This window comes from Camelina sativa, chromosome 12 (genome assembly GCF_030686135.1).
Source record: "Camelina sativa cultivar CO46 ecotype springtype chromosome 12, ASM3068613v1".
Lineage (NCBI taxonomy): Eukaryota > Viridiplantae > Streptophyta > Magnoliopsida > Brassicales > Brassicaceae > Camelina > Camelina sativa.
In genome coordinates this window covers 13,446,185-13,468,873 of record NC_141891.1, presented here as the reverse complement: position 1 = coordinate 13,468,873, position 22,689 = coordinate 13,446,185, and the positions used below count along the sequence as shown (strand labels likewise).

Sequence of the window (22,689 nt, the reverse complement as noted above, 5' to 3'; positions counted from 1 at the left end):
TTCAGAGTCACCACTTGAGAGATAGAAAGAGGAGATGAGGAAAACGAATCTTCAGGAGCCATGACCGTATTACCGACGCTCTGATACCATGAAAGCAGAGGGTGATAAACCCTAGTAGGTGAGAGTGAAGCGGCTCAAGATTATAACTTTATTGCTTAAGAAACTTGTTACATCACATTGCCTTATATATATGACAAGCTCTAGGTTTTACAAGACTGATTGTCCCCAACACATGTCATCATCTGCAGAGAGTTGTTGATCCAAGGGGAGCATATCTGTTGTGTATTTGGATCGTTGTGTGAGCTGGCTTGACTGTACGAACTGACTCACATGGTGACAAGGAGAGTGCTCTGTTACCGTTGGGAAAGTTTTCAATACTCAAAATCTTGATGGGCCTAATGTTGTCCAAGCCCACTTTCTTCTGCTGGACCGAAACAACAAATGTCGTGTTGTTGTTGTTCTGCCTTACAATATGTTCAGATATCTTTTCAAAAAGGTATGGTAACGATGGAAGTAAATTTGTTTGTGTATGGTTCAATTAAGTTTCTCTTGTTTTAACTGGACATCGAAATTAGTGATTGGTTTTTAGACGCATAATTTGATTATAGTAGAATTCTAATCGACAGAGAGTGAGCTCAGTTTTGTTATGAGATTTCTAATCACCACAGACGCACCTATTACTCTTATATATCGTTATTTATTCTAGAGAGGCATTGACACTATATAAATTATGATTATAAGGGTACGTACGTAACATATGTGAAAAGTGTTATCTTAGAATTTGACACATTTATACTGAAACTATTTTACATTCTTTATTTTCAAATGTCAAAGTTTTACACTCCCATAAGTCACAACTACATAACAGTTTTTTCAGGACAATAAAACAATTTTAAATAGTAATCTTCAAATGTATCCTTAGATTACAGAACAATTTGTAGATACATTGCTTTAGAAGTTAGAAGCTTTTCTTCCTCTCCATATCTCCAGTTTCATCCATTTTCACAGGCTCAATCTTAGCCAGCATTCGAGCAGCTAAAGGAATACCACAAGACTTATCCATAAGCTCTTGTTTGAATCTTCCCGGATACCTCGGTTTCACTTCTATCTTCAATGCTGCTTTTACTGCATCTTTGTACATCTCCCACACGCTCTCTGCATCAGATCTCGGAAACAAATGCTGCAGATTCTCTTCTTCTCCAACTATCTCCTTCGCCAATCTCTCGTCTCTGCTAGTCATAATAACTCTCCCACCAGACCCTTTAGGAAACCCACAAGAAAGATGTGATTTTTCCTGTTGATTCTTCTCATCATCGAGCCTTTGATCCCACTCGTTGTCTTCCCAAACATCGTCTAACACGATCAGATACTTCTTCCCTAACAGATTTGAGTAAAGAGCATACAATAATCGAGATAGCTCCTTCTCTTTAACTGTCTCTTCCTCTGTTTCCCCAGCTTCATCTTTGATTCTCTTCTCTTCTTCTGCTTCTGTTTTGATGTGTTCTAACATCTCATCTTCAACTCCAAGTGATCTCAAGATCCTCGTCACAACATCTATCTTGGGATCTTCTTCTTCTTTTGTTTCTTTGCTGTACATAGACACCCATATCCTCGGGGAATAAGCTTGTTTCACTTCTTCGTTGTTGAACACATCCTGACACAACGTCGTCTTCCCAACTCCGTATTTCCCCACAATCGCTAGAGTTTTGAACTCTTTGGATTCCTTTTGCTTCAGCAAGAAGTTCTTCAAGAACAAGGTCTCGTTTACGAAGCCATAAATTTTGTGATCCGGAAGCTCAGAGCTTGTCTCCACGCGGTTCGCCTTAGGCCGCCTTTTTTTAATGGTGGTGCTGCTGCTACTGTTGCGAGTTGGTGATGAATCGCCATCTATGGACAGGTTTCCATGCTTAGAGAAAGATCCACTCTGATTTCTAGACAACCATTTCGCATATTCTGTATCAAAAGATAACTTGATTGTGTCGAGCTTCTCATCAATTTCAGATGTAGACTTCTTAGCTTGATCCATAGGCTCGTCCTGTGATCTGAGAAAAGAAAAACTAAAATGGGAGGAATCTCAGGCTTCCAAAGTCTGCAGCTTTCACTTTGGGGTGACACATATATAAGTATACATGTCAAAATTGTATATATTCAGAAGAATTATCTTTGTCTGCAAATTATTTATCTCCAGAAGTAAGGAATAAAGCAAATGGAAAGAACAAAAGAGAAAAGATATTATTTGATTAAGGGCAAAGCATAAACCTGTGGTGTAACATTAACTACACCTCTGGTCTTTTTTTATCCTTTTGTGTAACAACTACTCTGAACTGTCTATGAATGCCACTGTTCAAATCCTTAACCTCTTATACATATCTCCCTGTAACTGTAAGACACAAGGTTCTGATTTATGCTGAATATTTCATAGTCACAATCACATATGCCAATCATAATAACAATCTAGAAGTGTCTGTCTCAGATGCTTAAGATCGTCGTGGTGATTTATTGTCCTCCGAACCTGCAAAGAAAAATGATAAATCTAAATGTTCTTTATACACTTTGTTCTAAATAATATAGGGATTTGTAGTGAATAACAGAAACATTTCCAATTTAGAGATGCATTAGCATGCGACTGAAGAGTGTTGGAGTGCAAGTTAGTTATATCTAACATAGAGGCAAGCAAATGCTCAGACTAGAAGGCCTGATTCCAGCTTCTATTTTGATATACTAAGACTAACTTATCTAATCAATGACAACGAAAACGGATAGAGAAGAATGTTAAGACTAGTTATATGTACCTTTGCGCACATGGAGAAGATGACTCCCAAATTTTCCACAATCATGTGAAATGAACAAAGGAAAACTTTTTATGTCAAACTCATAATCCATGTGAGGCTTCTTGTTAAAACCAGAGCACATCTCGCTAACTTGTCTCTGCAACCCCCCAATTTGAGGCATGAAATCATAGGTTGAGAGATTTTTACCAAACAGCTTGAAAGCGCCCTTTCTAGTTGCTTCCACAGCTAAAGAGAAAATATGAAAAAGGTTCAGGAGACATATTCATTACTAAAATGACAAGTGCATTCGTGTTGCATAAAACCTGAAGTTTAAGAAACTTGAGACATGAAAGATTACTTGGTACTGTGAATACATATATATATATTTGAAGAAATGCGTGTGTGCGAGAAAGAGAGTAGGTAGTATATACAGTTATAAGGAGCAGCAAGAAGAAGATTTGTGGGGAGACCAATGCCAAGACCAGCAAGTGTAATGCCAACACTAAAACCAACACCACAGCCTGCACCTACATAGCCAATGACCTCAGGGCCAAAACCAGGTCCCCATCCGACGCCACAACCAATCCCAATCCCCATACCCCAAAAAGCTCCATAAGTAGGATGAACAGGATTCCATTTCTCATATCTCCTAAATATACCTTTAATGATCATCAAGACCTGAAAAACGTAATTAAAGATTTGAAAAAACAGAATCTTTCAATACCCACTGAAATTAAAACAAATCCAAATGCACACTGAATTTAGAAGCTGAACCAATTTGGATATTCAACATTATCACCATCATCACCAACAAAAAGATAAAGCTCCAATTTTTCCAACCTATTCTCTCAAAAGCCGCATAAAAATTCGAAATCTTGTCAGGATGAGGAACCATCCAACTAAGTAGTAATCAATAAACCAATTCCAGCTGAAACCTAGGGAAAAAATCTTGGATAAACCAAAGAAACAGAACAATACCTACAAAAAGAACAAAACTTGTAAATTTGTACCATTAATTAAAATGGATTTGCTATTTCAATTCGATCCCCCAAGTGCAAACAAACACTCTTCGTTCGATTTCTTTTTTCCCCAGACGAACACTATGTATGAAGTATGAAGTATGAACCACTCATCGTTCCAGATTAAAAAAAAAAATAAGAACCGGACCGGACAGACATAACCGGTATAATATGAACTCGGTTTACTAAACCAAAGTACGGCAGCATATAATCGATCTCACTACTGTATATTGTAATCCTTCGCCGGCGTTCGATGTGTGAGTTCTCTCGGAGTCCGGCGTTCTAAACCCTAAAAGTTGTTCAGATTCGTCACCACCATTTATACTCGAATCTGGAAGGCTGGAACCAAGTTCGCGAAATCTCAAAGAAAGTGGTAGCACACGATACTGTCTGGTGATAGTGACGATTCAGGTTAAGCCCTAAAACAATTCATGACTAATCGGATGTTCAATTCGGATTCTTTGGTTTGAATTAGAGCTACAAAGGTTAGCAAAAGCTACTTCGGATCCTCTGTCTGTTTTGAATATGGAGCAGGAGCACGAAAAATGCGTAGCCACTAGCCAGTAAAGGAATTGTTTACGAGAAAATTAGGGATTAGAAGAACTGAGAAGAGTTCTAGAAGTTGGTTTGTGATTAGTGGACAACAGCCAAAAGATGTTCAAGACAAAAGACGAGAAAAACAATATGTAACACAAGGGAGGCAAGAGGTGGTTTTGGTAAGAATCAGTGTGGCGATAGGTTCTTCCTTGGTTGTCATGGATTGCTCGATCCGTGTCCAGAATGAGTTGATCAATCCACCATCTTTGTTGAGTTGAAGCTGCATGTTGTTTAGAGTCTCAGTGAGTTGCTGCGTAGCAAAGCATTTCCACCCACATTTTGCTCCACTACTTTCCACATTAGCCTCGTTAATATCTTTTGGTGTTCTCATTTGTTTGCTCGACTTCCTTATAGGAATTCTTAGTTGCTAGTAGCAACTTGCTACACATGCCATCTTTGCATCTATTGTATCCTCAATATGCGTCCTCTGAAAACAGCAGCTTATTCGGCAACTGTTGACATCAGTGAGGGCTGTGTGACTAAGAGGTATATCATGTAGTCTGGAATGGTTTTGCATCTGACATTTCTTGCTGAATTGTCATGCTTCTGTTTGGTGCGAGGCTCAGTTGATCGTAATTCATCTCTTTGGCATAATGGCACTCATCAGGAGTTTCTCGTAAGGATCCTCGATCTGATCTGCATATCTCGCAGCCTCGACCCGGATATATTAATGTCTGGTTATGGAAACTAAGACTATCTATCTCTCGGATGGCAAAAGGAACTGTGTTTGTAATCCGTACGTGTGGTGGTGGATTCTATTAGGTGTTAATTATCTTCAGGGACGAGGAGCCAATCAGGTTGTATTTGGTATGCATGCATATATGTACTAGCTCAGACAATCGCTGAAATATAGTCACCGTCTGACAGAGTTGTTCTTGCTCGTGACATATGCACTTCTGCCACTTCAGTTCCCTGAAACTGAGGAGCCAATTGAGAAATCTGTCAAACCTGGTATCTTTCTTTTCCAACCTCCTCATGCTTAAATTCAAAATGCTTACCATTAATAATAATGCTCTCTTTGTGATTTGAAGAACCGATTGATTTAACAGTATACAGTATACACGAATTCTTTGTATTTATTAAAAAGTTTCAAATTTGAAGTTTTTCTTTGGTAAAAATGACGTTTTTGTGTCGTAGGTATTTGGAAAGTAAATGAAATGTAGAGCTAAAGCAATACAAAGTCAGAAGAATAGAAACTTTAATAAGTTTTTCTCACACAAATGCATGAGTTGTACTCAAATCAACTTGATCTAGAATTAAATATAACACGAGTTACGAGTAGTTGATTTTTTCTTAGAAAAAAAAACGTAAATGCTTTGTCGTTTTTAGCAATTTGTAATATTTTTATAATATTAAAACATATACTAGTATGATGTTTGTCTTCTAGGACTAGAAAAGAAAATATGAAAGTCGTCTATAATGATGTGAAATTCTAGTTGGCAATTTGAGATGTTATTTGTAAAAAAAAAAAAAAAAAAGCAAGCTGGCCACGTTTTGCCGACGGCGACAATATCAAATTTCCCATAAGAAAAGACAAAAAGAAATATCATATCCTCATCCAATATATTAACTGTATCGAAACGCAAAGTCAACTAGATTCGGATCCGCACGTACGTGCAGAATTGATTTCAAAAACTTAGTTTGCTATTAGAATTATTATATTTTATATATGTGTGGGATAATGTCTGTAAACATATTAAAAAATTTTAAAGAATATTAACGTTCATAATCCAGATCCATATCAGTTTAATATTCGATTTGTTTTAAATTCCATTTATACAAAAAGAATGATCATATTTGTATTTATTATATGTAAAGACAACTATAATTAAAAATAATAGTATAAATAAATTATTTTCACCTATGAACATAGTATATAAAATATATAATTTAAATTAATATTTTTGAAAACTGATAATATTTCCATTTTTTTAGATAGTGAATGAATCTAAAATCAGAAAAAAAAAATATAAAGAATATGCTATTTTCAAAATAGTATATTGTGGTTAGATTATATATTACAAATATAATAACTATTTTCATAATTGAAAAAGTCAATATAATCTAAAAATTCTCTTCTTTTTTTTTTGTTTTTTTTTCTATTTGTCGTAATAAGATTAATTAGTATAGTTTAGTTATATCTTTTTTGTACTTGATTCTTGTGTGATCCAACATTTTCCATGGCTAAAACCATGCATAAACACACCCTTATTATTATCTATCTTAAATAAAAAATAGAAATATACCAAACAATTAAATTCTTAATATTTATGTGTATCACATTCACATGAGTTAGATTCCGAGTCCAAAATATCGAGGCAAAGTTTTCCATCTTCAATAACAAAACACACAAATTAATAATATACAAAATCACCTTTAAACAAAATCAAAGAGACAAAATTACATCATTTAACATTCCGCTCATGAAAATATTAACATTTTGAAATGTTTAGTTGTTTGTACTAATTCATATCACCAGCAATCCAAATAATCGATGGCACCTTTTGGCTCGGATGGTTAACATCCAATCTCTGCAATAATTCTCTTTCCCTTGCACAATCAAACATCAATATGTTGCGACCTGCCCAAATCTTCCCTGCAATAACATCTCCCTACATCAAAGTATAAACTGTATCCTGGTTTTTTCTTTGGTTTAATAGACAATTCAACCAAGAATTTTAAAATTCAGGAAAGTACAAAAATTATCATTTAGCTCGATGAGTCGGTTTGAGGATCCATTTTCTATCAACAACTCTTCCAGATCTTCTATATATCATGATTAATATTTTTGATGATTTAATAAGAGCTCGATTTTTAAGTTTTTCCATTCAAAAGGTGTGTTAGGTAAAATAAAGATCAACTCACCATAATATAAAATCCACCAAAAAAAATAAGAAAACTTAAGAATTAATAGATTAAAGTACCATTGGTTTGAAGAGATAGTGACACACAAGTGGAGAAACAACCGTCTCATGCTCCATTTGAACGCTGAAATCAGCATAAAAACTCAAATTAGATTCTACTACAATTAGCAAAAAGAACAAAAAAAATATGTGCTATCAAAATTGAAACAAAAAAATATGTATATATTCAAGGCTTAAACACAAATATTACGTTATATATATAGGAAAATGGTATGGGAAAAAGTTAGATATCTGTTTGAAATTTTTCATTTATTGTTAAGATATTTTTTGCCATAAATATTGCATAAATTTCCTAATTGTTCGTTGATGGTTTCCACAAATTTCGTCATCATATATTTACCCATATTTTGTTTTAATATTTGTTACATGACTAAAAGAATATCTTTAATTTATAAGTATAACAACAAATCTTATTAAAATTTTCAGGATATCGGAAATATAATATCAATTATTAATTCTTTAAATTATCTACAATTAATTTCAAACCACAGTCGATAAAAATTTATTACAGATTTTAATTTCAACTTTTAATCGTTATTTATTTTTATTAAACTTAATATTTTTAAAATTAGAATTTACACAAAAATAGGATTTTGTAGATCCGTTATTTAACTAAACATTAAAATATTTTCATAAGTTTTAAAATAATAGTTTACGGATATGTATATATTGCCTGTAATTTAAATATATTTTTGTAGTACTTTCTTATTAATCGACTTGAAATCAATATTGAAGAGCATATTCCTTTTAAAGATATTTCATTAGTTTTTTTCTTGTTTATAATTATTTTTTTATTTCCATAAAATATTATAATTTTTTTGAACAAATTTGAAAATCTAACGTCATCTATTTCCATTTTTAATAAACCAATATTTGTTTCCTTAAATTAACCACGTAATTTATGATAACAAATTAGATTTGACCAATTCTTACCCAATCAAATAGTTATCATTATATTAAAAATAAATTTTTGTTTCCAGAAGTATCTCAAAATATATTACGAAATTAAATATGTTTACATATATATTTTTTCAAATTGAAGAGTCTGATTCTTATGGTAATAAATTTAAATGATTGTATATGTTTGGATACGGATTTAGAACCCATCCTCTTAGTCACATTATTCACAATCCGAATAGGAATATACTGGGCCAATCCGAGATCCACATATTTTCATGTAATGATATCTTAATCTATGTTTAATTATTAAAAGTGCTTTCCTTTTAATAGTATAGATTCGCTTAAACAAAGTGATACTAGTATAGAAAGTACTTGTTCGATTTCGTTTTTAACTTTTTTATAATGAACTTTGCAACGGCTAATCGAACCACTTTGAGAAAATTGGAAAGAGTTGTTGTCAACTATTCAAACTGCGTACACATATTACCATGAGTTTCTTTCGTACTCTGTTTTACTTTTTAGTTTTTTTTACTCGTATTGTATGGTGCTGACTGCTGAGAATTATTTTCGAGTAAATCACTTATCATAAAACCACTATATTTTATATGAAACACGCTTAGCTATACAAATTCATTGTTCCTTAACAAATCCGATTATTCAACACAATACGGAGATCTACTGTCTTTCAATCCGAAAACACCCACACCCCAAAATTAAAGCATAGAAAACAACACAATTATAAAATACTTCAAATTCTCTCACAAATATAGATACCAAATCAATTAATTTACCGAACATTCTATCAGGTTGCTCCGGTTAGATTAGATTGCTCCCGTACACCGTTGGACCTGTCTGTGTTCGAGCACATCATTGGTCGTCTTGGTCGGATCTCCAGATTCCATTTCCATCGCAGGGAGTGAGACTAATTTTTGGACAGTCATACTTCTCAAGAAAGGTCAGATTTGGGAAGTAGAGTTTTTTCAGCTCAATCCACCCGATCCTTAGCCTTGGGAGTGACGTGAGACGTAATGTTTCAACAGAACATTCTGTTGCCTTCTCCGGCAAGGCACCAAAACCCTTGAGCAATCTTCCTCCTCCAATATGAAGCTTTTTCAGGTGAAGCAGTTTGTGGGGATGAATCCAAGTAGGAAGCTGTTCGTGCGGAAACCGCTGCAGACTCAGCTTTTTTAACTGATCAGGAAGACTCTCAATCTTTTTGAAATCATCAGGCTTCCCAGCACGGACTGTGTTTAGATTCTTCCTCCATGTCACCTTCAAACTTGTCAATGCTTTGAGCTTTACAAGATCCTCCATCAATTGGTGCACACCGAGATCATCCCTGTGTATTTCAATGCTGAGCTTTCTTAGCTTCTTCAACCTCTTCAGCAATCTCAGTGTGCACGCAACACCCTCATAGGCGGTGTCGCTAACCACAAACCCCTTGAGAACCTCTAAATTGTTCAGTGCAGCCAACCTCATGGGAATATGTTCCAACATATAGCATCCAGTCATATCCAAGTAGACCAAACTGTGGAGTGACTCTATCTTTTCTGGAAGTTGCGTTAGGTCAGAGCACTCCCTGAGGTCCAAGACGATCAGCTTGTGTAGCTTACAAACTGAACGGTTGAGCTTTCTAATTGTTGAGATCCCTTGAAAACTTAGGAGTCTCAGGTGGGGCATAAAATTCAAAGATGTCATAATCTCAGGATTCGGTACCTCGATGTTTCGCTTCTGAGTTCTTTCCCATCTCCCCAGATAGAAGACGTGGAGTGACTTGAACACAGGCTTTTGTAGCATTTTGGGTAGAAGCTCCGAGAACCATTTGAATGCGAATTCTGGATATCTCTCGGAAACGTTTAATACAGTTTCTATTCGATCTGCTGATTCCATTTTCCTAGCTTTGGCCTCTGGCTGGGCTGATGACCCCTCCACAAGGCAGACCTTTCCCATCTCTGATTGTTTCATGCGTGGCTTAGACCCTTTACGATAGATATCAAAAAGTCCAATCTCCTTTGAGAGATGAATAACTGAAGAATGCACAAAAGGGTTCATCTTATAGCTGCTTGGAGCCACTTTGCGCCTCTCTTCCACTGGTTCAACCAACTTTTTGTCAGTGAATACTTGAAGAGCTTCTCTCACAGATTCTTCAGCTCCTTCAACAGGAATAAACCCTTCTCCTATCCACCAATACATCAACATCGTTCTATGAACTTCTCTGTTCTCCGGGAAGACAGCGAAACTCAAAAGGCACATTTTATTTTCAATCGCAAGCTCCATAAATTCCTTTTCCACTTGTCTAAAAGCCTTCAACTTGGTGAGAGCTTCTGCATTTTCGTGGAGGCCTGGAAGGTGGATAATGCGGTTGCCATTATTATCTCCGAAGTTTTCCGGAGAATGAGAATATAATGACAATGCTTTCAGCTGTCTTGTCGGCTTGTCAGGCAACTGTGGAACTTTGGCCACTAAATCAGACACCTTCGTGGTGATGCCACGTAAACCTAATCTCACCTCGTTGCTCAATCGAGGAAAAGGCGTGGAGGACTTCACTTGCTTAAGAATTGCCTTAAGAGGACGAAGATGTTCAGAGACCTCTTCATGGACTTCTTCACGAAGTTTCTGCAGCCTTATCAGCTTACGTTCGAGCAGTCCAAGATGATGTTGTAGCATCGGAATCAACTGTTCCTCCCCACGAGATGAAACTATTCGGATAGTAGTCTCAGACCCTTCTTCGTTGTTGCTTCTAGGTAAACGATGTTCCAATTTATCAGACGCATGTTTGTGCAACTCATTCACGAGGCCCAACATTAATTGGACAGTTTCCTTTGGATCATGTTTTGGAGGAGACGACAGATGTGGATTGTTCTGGGAAGCCATCAAACCCCTTTTCTTCACCAGCTCTCAAAGCAAAACACACTGAATCGATCCTGCCTCCAAATCTTGAAAACAGCCTAATTGAAAAGACGAAAATAGATAGATCGATGATTTGGAATCTGCAGAAACCATGTAAGAAAAATAATAATGCAATAATACCTTTGCCTCTTGTAGCTCCAGAGAGAGAGATAGAGACCTTGAATAAGCGTACGCAACTCCTTTAATTGTTTACATATCTTCAATGACCAAATAATGAAAAAAAAGTCATTCTTTATATATAAAATAGGGGACTGCGGAGGAGAGAGAAGCAAAATGCGATGGTTGACTTCACACGATTAGATCAAACCACTAAACCCATTTCCCTGCAGGTAAATCTGATCTTGACAAGATTTTAGGGCGGAGATTCCTTAAGCTCAGCTCAACAGTTTCTGTGAGTGTATGAGTATGACTCACATCAGGCAATGAGTCAGTTGAACGCTCCCACATTTAAAATGGCTGATAAAACTTTTTTTTATTATATGGTTGAAATTTTGCTAACACATGTTATTGAGGATTAATGATAACTGTTGGCCCTCGTTGTATGACCAAATTATTTATTCAGTTCACTTCACTATGCGTGTGTGGTCATTGAACTAATGACCAGACATTTGTTTTCTGAGATCCCACTTTTGTATACTGTCGATGAATGTTCTGTTTTTTTTTTTTTTTTTTTTTTTTTTTTTGGTAAAAATGAATGCTCTGTTTGTATAAGTTCATGATTTGGCTCCTGAGTCCTAAACCCTCTGTTTTTTTTTTTTTTTTCCTTTTCTTTCAGCAAGCAATAACAATTCAAGAGTAAAGCGTGTTTGAAGCTATTTTCAGATTATCTGGTTTGACATTGGAGCAAGAAAGGCCGAACGAGTAAGGGTTTAGCAGATTGTTACAGTGCTGTATTCTTATTCAACAATAATAGCGAAAGATGTCGCATACAAAAAAGACCAGGAAAAGGTGTTACACAAGGCAAGAGGTAGTGGTCTTGTCCAAAACGAGTCTGGCTCTAGAATCTTCCTTGGTGGTCCTGAATTGATGTCCGAGACCAAAATGAGCCATCAAAAGCCAAACGAAACTTATCAGTTCACCACCTATGTTGAGTTGAGCTGCATGTTGTTTAGGATCACAGTGCTTTGCTGCATAACTAAGCATCTCCACCCAGACTTTGCTCACTACTTCCCACATTTTCTTATTGCTTATCTGAATTTCTATCCGCTGAAGCTCCTGCGCTAGCATGCTCGCTTGGAACAGAACAGACTTGCTTCGATACCCTTGGGGATTCTCATTTCCTTGCCCATCCGCCTTATAGTAGTCTAGAATTGCATTACAGGCCGTCTTTGCATCTCTTGAACCTTCAACAGGGGTCCTCTCAAACAGCTTTTTAGCCTCTTGTAATCTTTTGATTTCTGCTATTGCCGCTTTGAATCTTAACTTATCAATTCCTGAAACTGTTGACATCAGAGAAGGCTTCACGATTACGAGGTACATCATGTAGTCTGAAAGGGTTTTGCCGACCTCTCTGTATACGTCATGTCTTGCATTGTTATCGTCTGTTTGGTGTAAGAGCTCAGTAGCAATGTGCCATACCAGGATGCTCTGATCGTAATCCACGTCAGTAATATATGGCAGCAAGTTCTCGTAGTATTCATCGATTTTCATGTCTCGCAGAATCCAGCCACCTCTAGCTGAATATATATAGCTGGAACTTTCCGAGCCAAGAACAAAGCGGCATTTATTCTGAACCTCCTCAAATATGACTTGCCAAAGTTCTGTGGTGAGGCGTTCTCGAGATGTAAAGATGATCTCATTCAGCTGGTCCGTAATGCTAAAGAACTCCCAGAGATACTTGATCAAAGGTATTACAAACCAGAATCTAAAATAATTCAAAAGCCTGAGAGGAGGATCGAGAACATAATACATTACCCGATTCTCGATGAACATGTAACTGATGTATAGATATATCTTCTCATAGATGTGATTCAAGGCTATGTAAAGGAGAACTGTTTCTCGGATGATGATACCGATGGCACGATCTATGTATAAGCTTCGAATGATTGTGTCAAAGGTTTTGTGTATGTAACCCTTGGTGTGGTGGATTCTCTTTGGTTTTATCCTTAGAGAGGAGCCAATCAGGTTATATCCATATACGTACTCAGACCATCTGCGAAATATGAAGAGTCGGTCAAGTATCATGTGAGAGGGATATTCTTTCTCGTGACACATGCACTTGTTCCACTTCAGTTCCTTGAAACGGAGGAACCAAGTGAGAAATTCTTCGAGCCAGTTATTCGGATCGTCCACCTCCTCCTTAGGCTTACTCATTCTAGCAAACGTCCAGTCAGATACATAGAACATGGCGATGGAAATGAAATCAAAGGCGATTCCACCAAGGATCAAAGCATAAGTAAGGCCCACATCAAAACCATCATATTCATCTTTCCTAGATGTCTTGAAGATGGAGAGGGATGAAAATAGGCATCCCAAGGATATAAAGCGGAAAGTAACTCCAGTCCAAGTGTGAAGGATGTCAACTTTGGTGAATAGAGTGCCATAGATGAAGCTGAGCTCTACCTCCAGAATACTCAAAGCTTCAACCGCCTCCAGTGACTGAAAAAATTCCTTGCTCTCTATCCAGTGCTCAGAGCTATACAGAAAATCAACTACAAGACCTTTGTAGATATTGAAGTACTTATAACCATATTGAATAGCATGGAGCTGTGTTAAAACATGTGGCCTTACTTCACGTTGCCTTTCCTCTGGCTCCTCGACCCTGACAAACTCGCTATGCTCTCTTGAAATCTCCCTGATCTTGTATTCCTCCATGAAACTCGAGTAGTCGACTCCAGGTTCGGGCTCCCCAGGCATCAATTTCTTGAACCTCTCGAGACTAGCTGCACGCATTCCTCCTATCCTCTCAACATACTTGAGGACTCCAGCCACAAGCATGAGTGTTGTTGGTTCCCAGAGGCGGTTGGGTATTGATAGCAAGAATATGTATAGAGTAGCAATGAATTGGCACATCAGACCAAACAAACTCCTGAGCCAGAGCTCATTATCCTCCAGAGCAAGAGCTGTGATTGTGTCAGGACCACCAAGGTGCAACAGAAGGAACATTGTCCAGAACGCTACGAGCTCGTTTGTCTTGGGCGACTCCTGTGGTTCAGGCTTGTCTCCTGAACTATCTGAGATTTGACCCACAGCATAATCAGCCGACCAATTGGCTAAAAGGTAAGCAGACCAGATGAGAAATTGAATAAGTCCCCTTTGTGTTCGTTTTCGATTTGGTGAGAGAAGAACAAGGATTGCCTGAAGTACAAGACTGAATATGACAAGACCACGGATGTTCCATTTGTCCCACATATCTTTCACTGCCTTCGGTATTGCCTCCCCCATCTTTCTGTTTTTTTTTTGTTTTGGGTTGCGTATCAGCCAACTGGAACTGGTTCCTACCTCTGGTTCTCAGTTTATGGCAAAGTTTGGTTTGGTTTTCACCTTAGAGATGCAAACACTGCTAGAAACGAGTCAACTCAATTATAACCCGAGCAAACAATAAATTATTTGACAAGGCCACCATTTAAAAATTAAAAATTAAATATAGACTTTTGTTTATCCCTATAAATTTTGTTGACTTAAAGGTTTTTAGTCTTTTTGTATTTTTTTTTTCTTTTATATGAACTAGGAAAGGGACCTGTGCGTTGTCGCACGGGAAGGTGAAATCCTAAATTGAAATTTAACATTTGTAATTCATCCTAAATTATTTTTTTCTCAATCAATTTGATTATTTTCACTTCTTGCTATTGCTTTCTGCTGATTAAAAAGCCAAAGATTCATTTCAATGTTATTATATTTTATGTTGTCACACACAAAAGTGAGTCTTTTTTAGAGCTTGATTTATTATGAACATTACTTTTAACCATATATAACATTTCACTTATGTTTGTCTCCAACCATATGGTGATATATATTGGTATCTTTTCTTAATTCGCTATTAGAAATTGTCTTTGTTGTTGATCATTATCAATCGAAATACATACGAGGCTGCTTCTCTCTTGGTTTATTTACTGTATCGAGAAAATACTAAATGCCACTTGTCGAAAGAAGGTCGAAGATTGGGATCGGAGTAAATGGCTGGACTGAGTTTCGTTTCCCCTTTACTTTGATATGCGATTTCTCTTTCCATAGATTATTGATTCACAAATCAAAATCAATATTCCGATGCTGTAGCAAGTGAAGTTTGTATACAAATGATTTACTATGAACATTACTTTTAACCATATATAAAATTTCACTTATGCTTGTGTATGTTTTTTTCTCTCACTTTTAGATATGTACAAAACCAAGTTTTATATGACCAACCAATCAAACCTAATTGGTTAGTATAGAGTAACTCACATTCTTCAGCTACAACTTTTAGAGATATATATTTGGCTATAATGTTTTTCACAGTTACATGCATGTTGGTCTCACGTTTTCCCTCAAAAGACCCCCTTCTTTCCTCCCTTTTAATGGGTTAATCTTGATTGCCTTATTTCCTACTAACACATTTGATACATGGATTTGTAACATTTGCTTCAAATCACATATTCCTCTTTGGAAAAGAAAAAAAAAATCAAAACGTAACAGACTAAGAATGCATATAGACAAAAACTTGTACACTCATCAGCTATTCAATCAAAGCAATTCAATTAAACTACAAAAAGTTCAGAAAATTAATAAAATATAGAACAGAGGATTTTATGTTGGTCTCTCCCAATCTATCCCATTCCACCGTGTCGGCTGCTCTCCTTCCAGGCTGCATCCCCCTCTATTTGATTTCCCACTTATGTCTATGAATCGGTACCATCATGTTCTTCAATAAACAACAGCGAAAACGAAGTCGATGTGGTGAAACAGGTGATAATAATATCTCACCTTTTGATGTTCTCTTCTTTAGGTTAAACACTAATTTTATAAATTTCTTGCGTTTTCTTTTTTTTTTGGCAGATTCCTGATCACTATAAAAGTGACTGTTATACATTATGTTTTTAAAAATTTGTATATACAGATTAGAAAGTCATCAAAGACTAAATAAGTTATCTTTAGTAGATCTTTTCTTTCTAACTTGACTTGTCATTTGGTCGTGCTTACGCTTTCTAGAATTTGATTTTGTGTTATCATAAGTATGTCTGGTTTTTTCTTCGGCACTCTCTATTTCCATGCTCATTTGTAATATTTTTATATATTATCAAAATGTTTGATACCCAGAAAGTATAAGAAATTATAATTCAACTAAAATTTTTAAAAATTTTATTTACAAAAAAATGTAAACTAACCTGGATCATGAACATCTAATGGACATCTTACAAAAAAAAAAAAAAAAAAAAAAAAAAAAAAAAAAAATTAACATTTATACTAGCCCTGAGACGGATCCGGATATCCGGTGTTTTTGGAGGTATCCGGATCCAGCTCCGTATCCGGCGGATATGGAGTTTTAATATCCGAATCCGCCTCCGACCACCTCGGATATCCGGGTATCGAATATCCGTCCAAAATCCCGGATAATCGCGGATATCCGGATCCGGTTTCTTTTTTTGTTTTCCTGATCTCTTCCCCAATAAAGAGAAATCCAGATCCATCTTAGATCGGAGCCAAACCAATGTTATGCTTAACGGAGCCGTAGAATCATTAAACGGCGCCTTCATCGCCAAAAACGGAATCAGAGAACGACGCCGTCACCACCAAAAACGGAATCATAGGACGACGTAACAATAACAACAGCGGTGGAACGGCCGGCCATCAAAGTCTCTCCAACTGTTTCCCGTCTTCAAATCGTCACGGTCGTAGAAAGATGATGGAGTCGTGGTTAACGGCGAGAAAAAACAAAAAAAAAGAAAAAAAAAATCAACAAAGAACGGCGACGTGAGGGTGTGAGGCTCAACCCTAATATCCAGATTCAGAATGCATTGATCTACTAATGGACTTTAATTTTGTTTCACGTTTAAAGTATATGGGCTTTAAATTATTAAGTTTGATAACATGCTTAAAATATATATGAGTACTTTTATAGTCGAACTCCTATATATAGATACAACATATGTATATACCGGATATCCGGTTTAAAATGTCTATTATCCGGATCCGTATCCGGATCCGGTCGGATTCATCATTTTACTATCCGGATCGGGATCCGCCCCACTGGATATCCTATTTTTCGGAGCGGATAGAAGCGGATACCAGATCGGATACCGGATCTCGGATAATAGGTCTCAGGGCTAATTTATACCATGTTTGTTAGAAAAAATAAATAGGTTAAACTAAGAACATATATAAAATTATAATTATACCATGTTTGTTAAAAAAAATAGGCTTATCCGTAGCTCTAGCATCACTGCATATCATCATGCCTCTCGTATCTTGGTTTTGGTTTTTCCAGAAAGTCAAAAAATAAAATCTGCACATTGAGAATCAAAAACATTAGCCATGCAAAAAATATGGCACACGTACTTAATAACATTAGCCATGCAAAAACATGAAAACCGGAAAGGCTAAAAATTTTAAAGAGACTAAAAGATAACAAAACTAAGATTAATGTATGAACTTAATAGTGTCGACTAACAGTAATGATAATCTAACCGAGAAAGACTACAGGTCATTCGCAGCAAAAATATTAAATTACCTTGATTTAGAGATTGATGCTTGAAAGTTAAAAAACACTTCAATAATACAATTCTTTAGTACTCAGAAAACAATTTTTCGAAACTTGTTTATGTAGTCAAGAAAAGTTTATATATAATAAACAAAGAGGTGTAAGACATAGAGGTGTGAAATGTAAAGGTGTAAAAATTAATAGATGTGAAACATGAAGGTACAACAAAGAGGTGTAACACATAGAGGTGTGAAATTAAAATGTGTAAAAATTAATGGATGTGATTTTTGAAACCAGGAGGTACAACAAAGAGATGCAAAGACTAAGGAGGTGTGATTTAAAAGGTGTAAAAATTAATGGATGTGATTTTTGAAACCAGGAGGTACAACAAAGAGATGCAAAGACTAAGAGGTGTGATTTAATAGGTGTAAAAATTAATGGATATGATTTTTTAAACCAGGAGATACAACAAAGAGATGCAAAGACTAAGATGTGTGATTTTTGAAAGATGGGGGTGCGAGGAAAAGACACGATTAATAATTTTAAACCGTTGGATTAAAACTGGAACTAATCTCATCCGTTGGATTAAAAGTTGAAAGGTACAACAAAGAGGTGTAACACATAGAGGTGTGAAATTAAAAGGTGTAAAAATTAATGGATGTGATTTTTGAAACCAGGAGGTACAACAAAGAGATGCAAAGACTAATCAGATGTGATTTAAAAGGTGTAAAAAATAATGGATGTGATTTTTGAAACCAGGAGGTACAACAAAGAGATGCAAAGACTAAGGAGGTGTGATTTAAAAAATGTAAAAATTAATAGATGTGATTTTTGAAACCAGGAAGTACAACAAAGAGATGCAAAGACTAAGAGGTGTGATTTAATAGGTGTAAAAATTAATGGATGTGATTTTTGAAACCAGGAGGTACAACAAAGAGATGCAAAGACTAAGAGGTGTGATTTTTGAAAGATGGGGGTGCGACGAAAAGACACGATTAATAATTTTAAACCGTTGGATTAAAACTGGAACTAATCTCATCCGTTGGATTAAAAGTTGAAAGGTAAAACAAAGAGGTGTAACACATAGAGGTGTGAAATTAAAAGGTGTAAAAATTAATGGATGTGATTTTTGAAACCAGGAGGTACAACAAAGAGATGCAAAGACTAAGAGGTGTGATTTAATAGGTGTAAAAATTAATGGATGTGATTTTTGAAACCAGGAGGTACAACAAAGAGATGCAAAGACTAAAAGGTGTGATTTTTGAAAGATGGGGGTACGATGAAAAGACACGATTAATAATTTTAAACCGTTGGATTAAAACTGGAACTAATCTCATCCGTTGGATTAAAAGTTGAAAGGTACAACAAAGAGGTGTAACACATAGAGGTGTGAAATTAAAAGGTGTAAAAATTAATGGATGTGATTTTTGAAACCATGAGGTACAACAAAGAGATGCAAAGACTAAGGAGATGTGATTTAAAAGGTGTAAAAATTAATGGATGTGATTTTTGAAACCAGGAGGTACAACAAAGAGATGCAAAGACTAAGAGGTGTGATTTAATAGGTGTAAAAATTAATGGATGTGATTTTTGAAACCAGGAGGTACAACACAGAGATGAAAAGACTAAGAGGTGTGATTTTTGAAAGATGGGGGTGCGACGAAAAGACACGATCAATAATTTTAAACCGTTGGATTAAAACTGGAACTAATCTCATCCGTTGGATTAAAAGTTGACACAAAAAAGTGGGTTTGCTATTATATATAGATGTTAAATTATACCCCTCTGTTGTAAATTAGAGAGTTTAGGGAGTAAATCTCTTAGGTTATTATTGATAGGAATCGAGGTTACAACATATATATATAATGTTACAAGTCTTAGAGCTAAAACCGACATACTAATGCTATGCCCGAATGGGCTTCGACTAACGGGCCGAAGGCTCTCGACCAAGTGTGGTCGAGAGGCCGAGTATGCACGGACTGGATAGGTGGGCCGGTCGATGGAGTCCACTAAGTGTTTTACAACACTCCCCCTTGGACGATATGACCGTGCCTATGTTGGACGGGATCGCAGGAATGTGCTTAGGGGATGCTGCCTCATTAAAACCTTACCAGGAAAACCCATTGGGACAAAACCTTAGGGAAGGAAAAAGAGTACAGCACACATTGCTCCCCCTGTTCCAAACATCACTCCAAGTCCTTAAGCCTCCGCATTCCAATCTGGTGCGTGAGCTTCCTGAATGTCGTTGTCGGTAATGCCTTGGTGAAGAGATCGGCTGAGTTGTCACATGACTGAACTTGCACCACTTGAATTTCTCCGGCCTTTTGTAGTTCATGTGTGTAGAAAAACTTCGGCAGGATGTGCTTCGTCCAATCTCCCTTGATGTAACCTTCTTTGAGTTGTGCGATGCAGGCTGTATTGTCTTCATAGATGACCGTTGCTGATTTGTCTATGTCCATGCCACTGTCTGTCCGAATGTGCTGAGTCATTGACCGCAACCAAACACACTCACGGCTGGCTTCATGCATGGCTAGGATCTCCGCGTGATTTGAGGATGTGGCTACTAGAGTCTGCTTCATAGAACGCCAAGAGATCGCTGTACCACCGTGTGTAAACACATAACCTGTTTGTGACTTACCATTGTGTGGGTCGGACAGATAACCTGCATCAGCAAAACCAACTAAACCTTCTTTGTTATAGTTAGTGTAAAATAAACCAAAGTCTGTCGTTCCTTGTAGGTAACGCAGAACATGTTTTATACCATTCCAGTGCCTTATTGTAACACCCGCAAACCAAATTTTGGTATTTTGGTAAGGGTGTCGATCGACACCTCCTAGTGAGGCATCGATAGACACCAATTGTGGTCGGTTTGGTCGGTTCAATTTTAATTGTCCGGTTTGCGTGGTTGGTTTAGGGAATCCCTAAATCGAGTTTTAAAAGAAGAAAACGACCTAGGGTCGTGTTGTTTTGTCTTATGCGCCGTTTTTGAGAGAAAACACAAAGAGAGAGTGTTCTTGAGCTATTGGGAAGAGATTGAGAGATTCCTTGCTGTTCTTGGGAGATCCAAGGCTGGGAAGGTGCTAGAAGCTTGCTAGGAGTGAGGGAATTCGTTCTTGTTGGTCAGAATCTTCCTGCAAAGAGGTGAGTGCATGACCATGGCTTATCTAAGCTAAGATCTCTAGATTCTATGTGATTTGGTGCTTATGTGGTTGTTTCTTTGAGTTCTCTATGATATTTCGTTGCTGTCTGGGCTGGGTTTGGCTTCTGGGAGTGCAAGGAGCGGATTGGAGAAGCTTGGAGGCGAGATTCGGAGTTTCTGATCGAGGGAAATCGCTGCTCGGCATCGGTGTCGGTCGACACCAGTTGGGGTGTCGGTCGACACCAACGCGAGGACGGCTCGGGACTTTAGCGAGTGTCGAACGATGCCATGTGGAGGTGTCGGTCGACGCAAACTAGGGTTTTCGGGAGTGTCGGGCAGGGTGTCGGTCGTCACCAGTTTGGTGTCGGTCGACACCAGGTAGTCAGGGTCGATCGACACCATCTGGTGTCGGTCGACACCCCTTGTTCAGTTACGATGGTCGTTGCATGCTATGTATATTGCCTGGTTTGTTTTATTGATTGTTGTTTGTGGCATGTAGAGATCTTATTGCTTGTGTATATAGCCCAGTAGATGGGAGGATTGCCTCACTGAGTGTTTATCAAATACTCATGCATCTCAATTTGTGTTTGTGATGCAGGTAAAGGCAAAGTGTGATCGTGGAATCAAAGGCAATGAAGAGGAGGATGTTCTAGGGACTTGATTGTATGGTTATCTGGCATTGATAGGTTGCTAGAATTGAGTCTTAGAGCATTGTTAGGATTGCTAGTTGTTTGATTTATGCTGTTTGGGATTAATGCTGGATATTACTTATTTGGTTATTGGACATTGTTTTATTGGTTATTTATTGGTATGTGGTTCCGCTGTTGGATTGTGAATGTGGTTAGGTGGCTAGTGGGTATGGGACCACTAGTTGTAGTTATTTAATTATATTATTATTTATTATTCTTTTATTAAAAAAAAAAACGGGAAGGGTTGTTTCATTTTGGTATCAGAGCCCTTACGGTTCTAGGACTAGGGTTCATTGTGCTTTTGCTGTTGATGTTTAGGATTCCATGCTATGATTGATTGTGTGAGTCGGTCAATTGAGTGTGGCATGATGTCCTAGAACATCCTCTTCGAGCCTGTGTGTGATTCCACGGTAAGTTGTGTTTCTTGTGTATTAGAATTATTGTTTGCTTAGCCTTCTGTTCTTGGATGATACAGATGGTTAGGGGTGAGGATGCTGTTGGTCGCGGTCGTGGTCGTGGGCGTGGTCGTGGTCGGGGTCGGGGACGAGGTCAGGTTCCTGAGGCCAGTGTGAGTGTGACCCAGAGCATGGCCAGTGAGGAGGTGGCGGAGTCACAGGTTCATCCTAGTGTGTCTGGAGACCAGGCTGGTTTGGGTGACGGCAGGGCGGATGGGCCCAGTGTCGGTCACGGTGTTGCCCCGGGTGTGGGGGTTGCAGCGGGAGGTGCTCCAGGCAGGGAGGATGTCTTGATGGACTTGCTAGCTCAGGTTCTGCAGCGACTTCCAGCAGTTGTGCCGCCAGTGGTTGGTGGGCAGGATCCAGTAGTGCCGCCAGTGGTTGGTGGGCAGGATCCGGTAGTGCCGCCCGTGGGTGGTGGGCAGGGTCCAGCGGTGCAGCCTGTGGCGGGTTTGCAGGCAGGTGTGCAGCCGGGGGCCGAGGTTGTGGATGCTCAGTATGTGCGGATGATGGAGCAGCTGCGGCATGTGGGAGCAGGGTATTTCTCAGGAGGTACCGATCCGAGTGTAGCGGATGAGTGGAGAGAGCGGATGGAGGATATTTTCCTTTCGCTTAGGTGTCCCGACCGGTACAGGGTGGATCTGGCAGTGTTTTACTTGTCAGGAGATG

The 22,689-nt window shown here is 37.7% G+C and overlaps 4 protein-coding genes across 9 annotated transcripts; all 4 read right to left on the bottom strand.

The window, feature by feature from the left end:
- Positions 1-789: 789 nt before the first annotated feature.
- LOC104731664 (putative disease resistance protein At4g19060) lies at positions 790-2,398 on the bottom strand. 2 transcript variants are annotated; one of them, XM_087478685.1, is made up of 2 exons: positions 2,260-2,398; positions 790-2,042 (listed from the first exon to the last, which is right to left on the bottom strand). In XM_087478685.1, exons 1-2 carry the CDS (start codon positions 2,271-2,273, stop codon positions 959-961), a joined length of 1,098 nt encoding a protein of 365 aa, XP_087334811.1. In that variant the 5' UTR covers positions 2,274-2,398; the 3' UTR covers positions 790-958. The 2 variants fall into 2 exon arrangements, with proteins under 2 accessions (XP_087334811.1, XP_010449416.2); XM_010451114.3 differs by having other exon boundaries at positions 790-2,057; positions 2,260-2,397.
- On the bottom strand, positions 2,221-4,047 carry LOC104731661 (cadmium-induced protein AS8). Of its 5 annotated transcripts, none has more exons than XM_087478688.1 (5): positions 3,750-3,886; positions 3,546-3,611; positions 3,203-3,449; positions 2,793-3,017; positions 2,221-2,512 (listed from the first exon to the last, which is right to left on the bottom strand). In XM_087478688.1, exons 3-5 carry the CDS (start codon positions 3,441-3,443, stop codon positions 2,478-2,480), a joined length of 501 nt encoding a protein of 166 aa, XP_087334814.1. In that variant the 5' UTR covers positions 3,444-3,449; positions 3,546-3,611; positions 3,750-3,886; the 3' UTR covers positions 2,221-2,477. The 5 variants fall into 5 exon arrangements, with proteins under 5 accessions (XP_087334814.1, XP_010449409.1, XP_010449408.1 ...); XM_010451107.3 differs by lacking the exon at positions 3,546-3,611 and adding an exon at positions 3,612-3,706 and having other exon boundaries at positions 3,782-3,886; XM_010451106.3 differs by lacking the exon at positions 3,546-3,611 and having other exon boundaries at positions 3,750-4,047.
- A 4,744-nt stretch (positions 4,048-8,791) lies between these two features.
- On the bottom strand, positions 8,792-11,085 carry LOC104731662 (disease resistance RPP13-like protein 4). Its single transcript, XM_010451112.3, has one exon. It carries the CDS (start codon positions 11,083-11,085, stop codon positions 9,079-9,081), a length of 2,007 nt encoding a protein of 668 aa, XP_010449414.1. The 3' UTR covers positions 8,792-9,078.
- Positions 11,086-11,924: 839 nt separating this feature from the next.
- Positions 11,925-14,725, bottom strand: LOC104731663 (uncharacterized). Its single transcript, XM_010451113.3, has one exon. It carries the CDS (start codon positions 14,503-14,505, stop codon positions 12,073-12,075), a length of 2,433 nt encoding a protein of 810 aa, XP_010449415.2. The 5' UTR covers positions 14,506-14,725; the 3' UTR covers positions 11,925-12,072.
- Positions 14,726-22,689: the final 7,964 nt, after the last annotated feature.

Bases quoted from the DNA above. Each gene is read 5' to 3' on its own strand.
- LOC104731661 (XM_010451103.3), bottom strand. The intron at 3,018-3,202 runs GTATATACTACC...TTTTCTCTTTAG, and splicing joins TCTTGCTGCTCCTTATAACT to CTGTGGAAGCAACTAGAAAG. The intron at 2,513-2,792 runs GTACATATAACT...TTTTCTTTGCAG, and splicing joins TCTTCTCCATGTGCGCAAAG to GTTCGGAGGACAATAAATCA.
- LOC104731662 (XM_010451112.3), bottom strand. From the start codon at position 11,085: ATGGCTTCCCAGAACAATCCACATCTGTCGTCTCCTCCAAAACATGAT.
- LOC104731663 (XM_010451113.3), bottom strand. From the start codon at position 14,505: ATGGGGGAGGCAATACCGAAGGCAGTGAAAGATATGTGGGACAAATGG.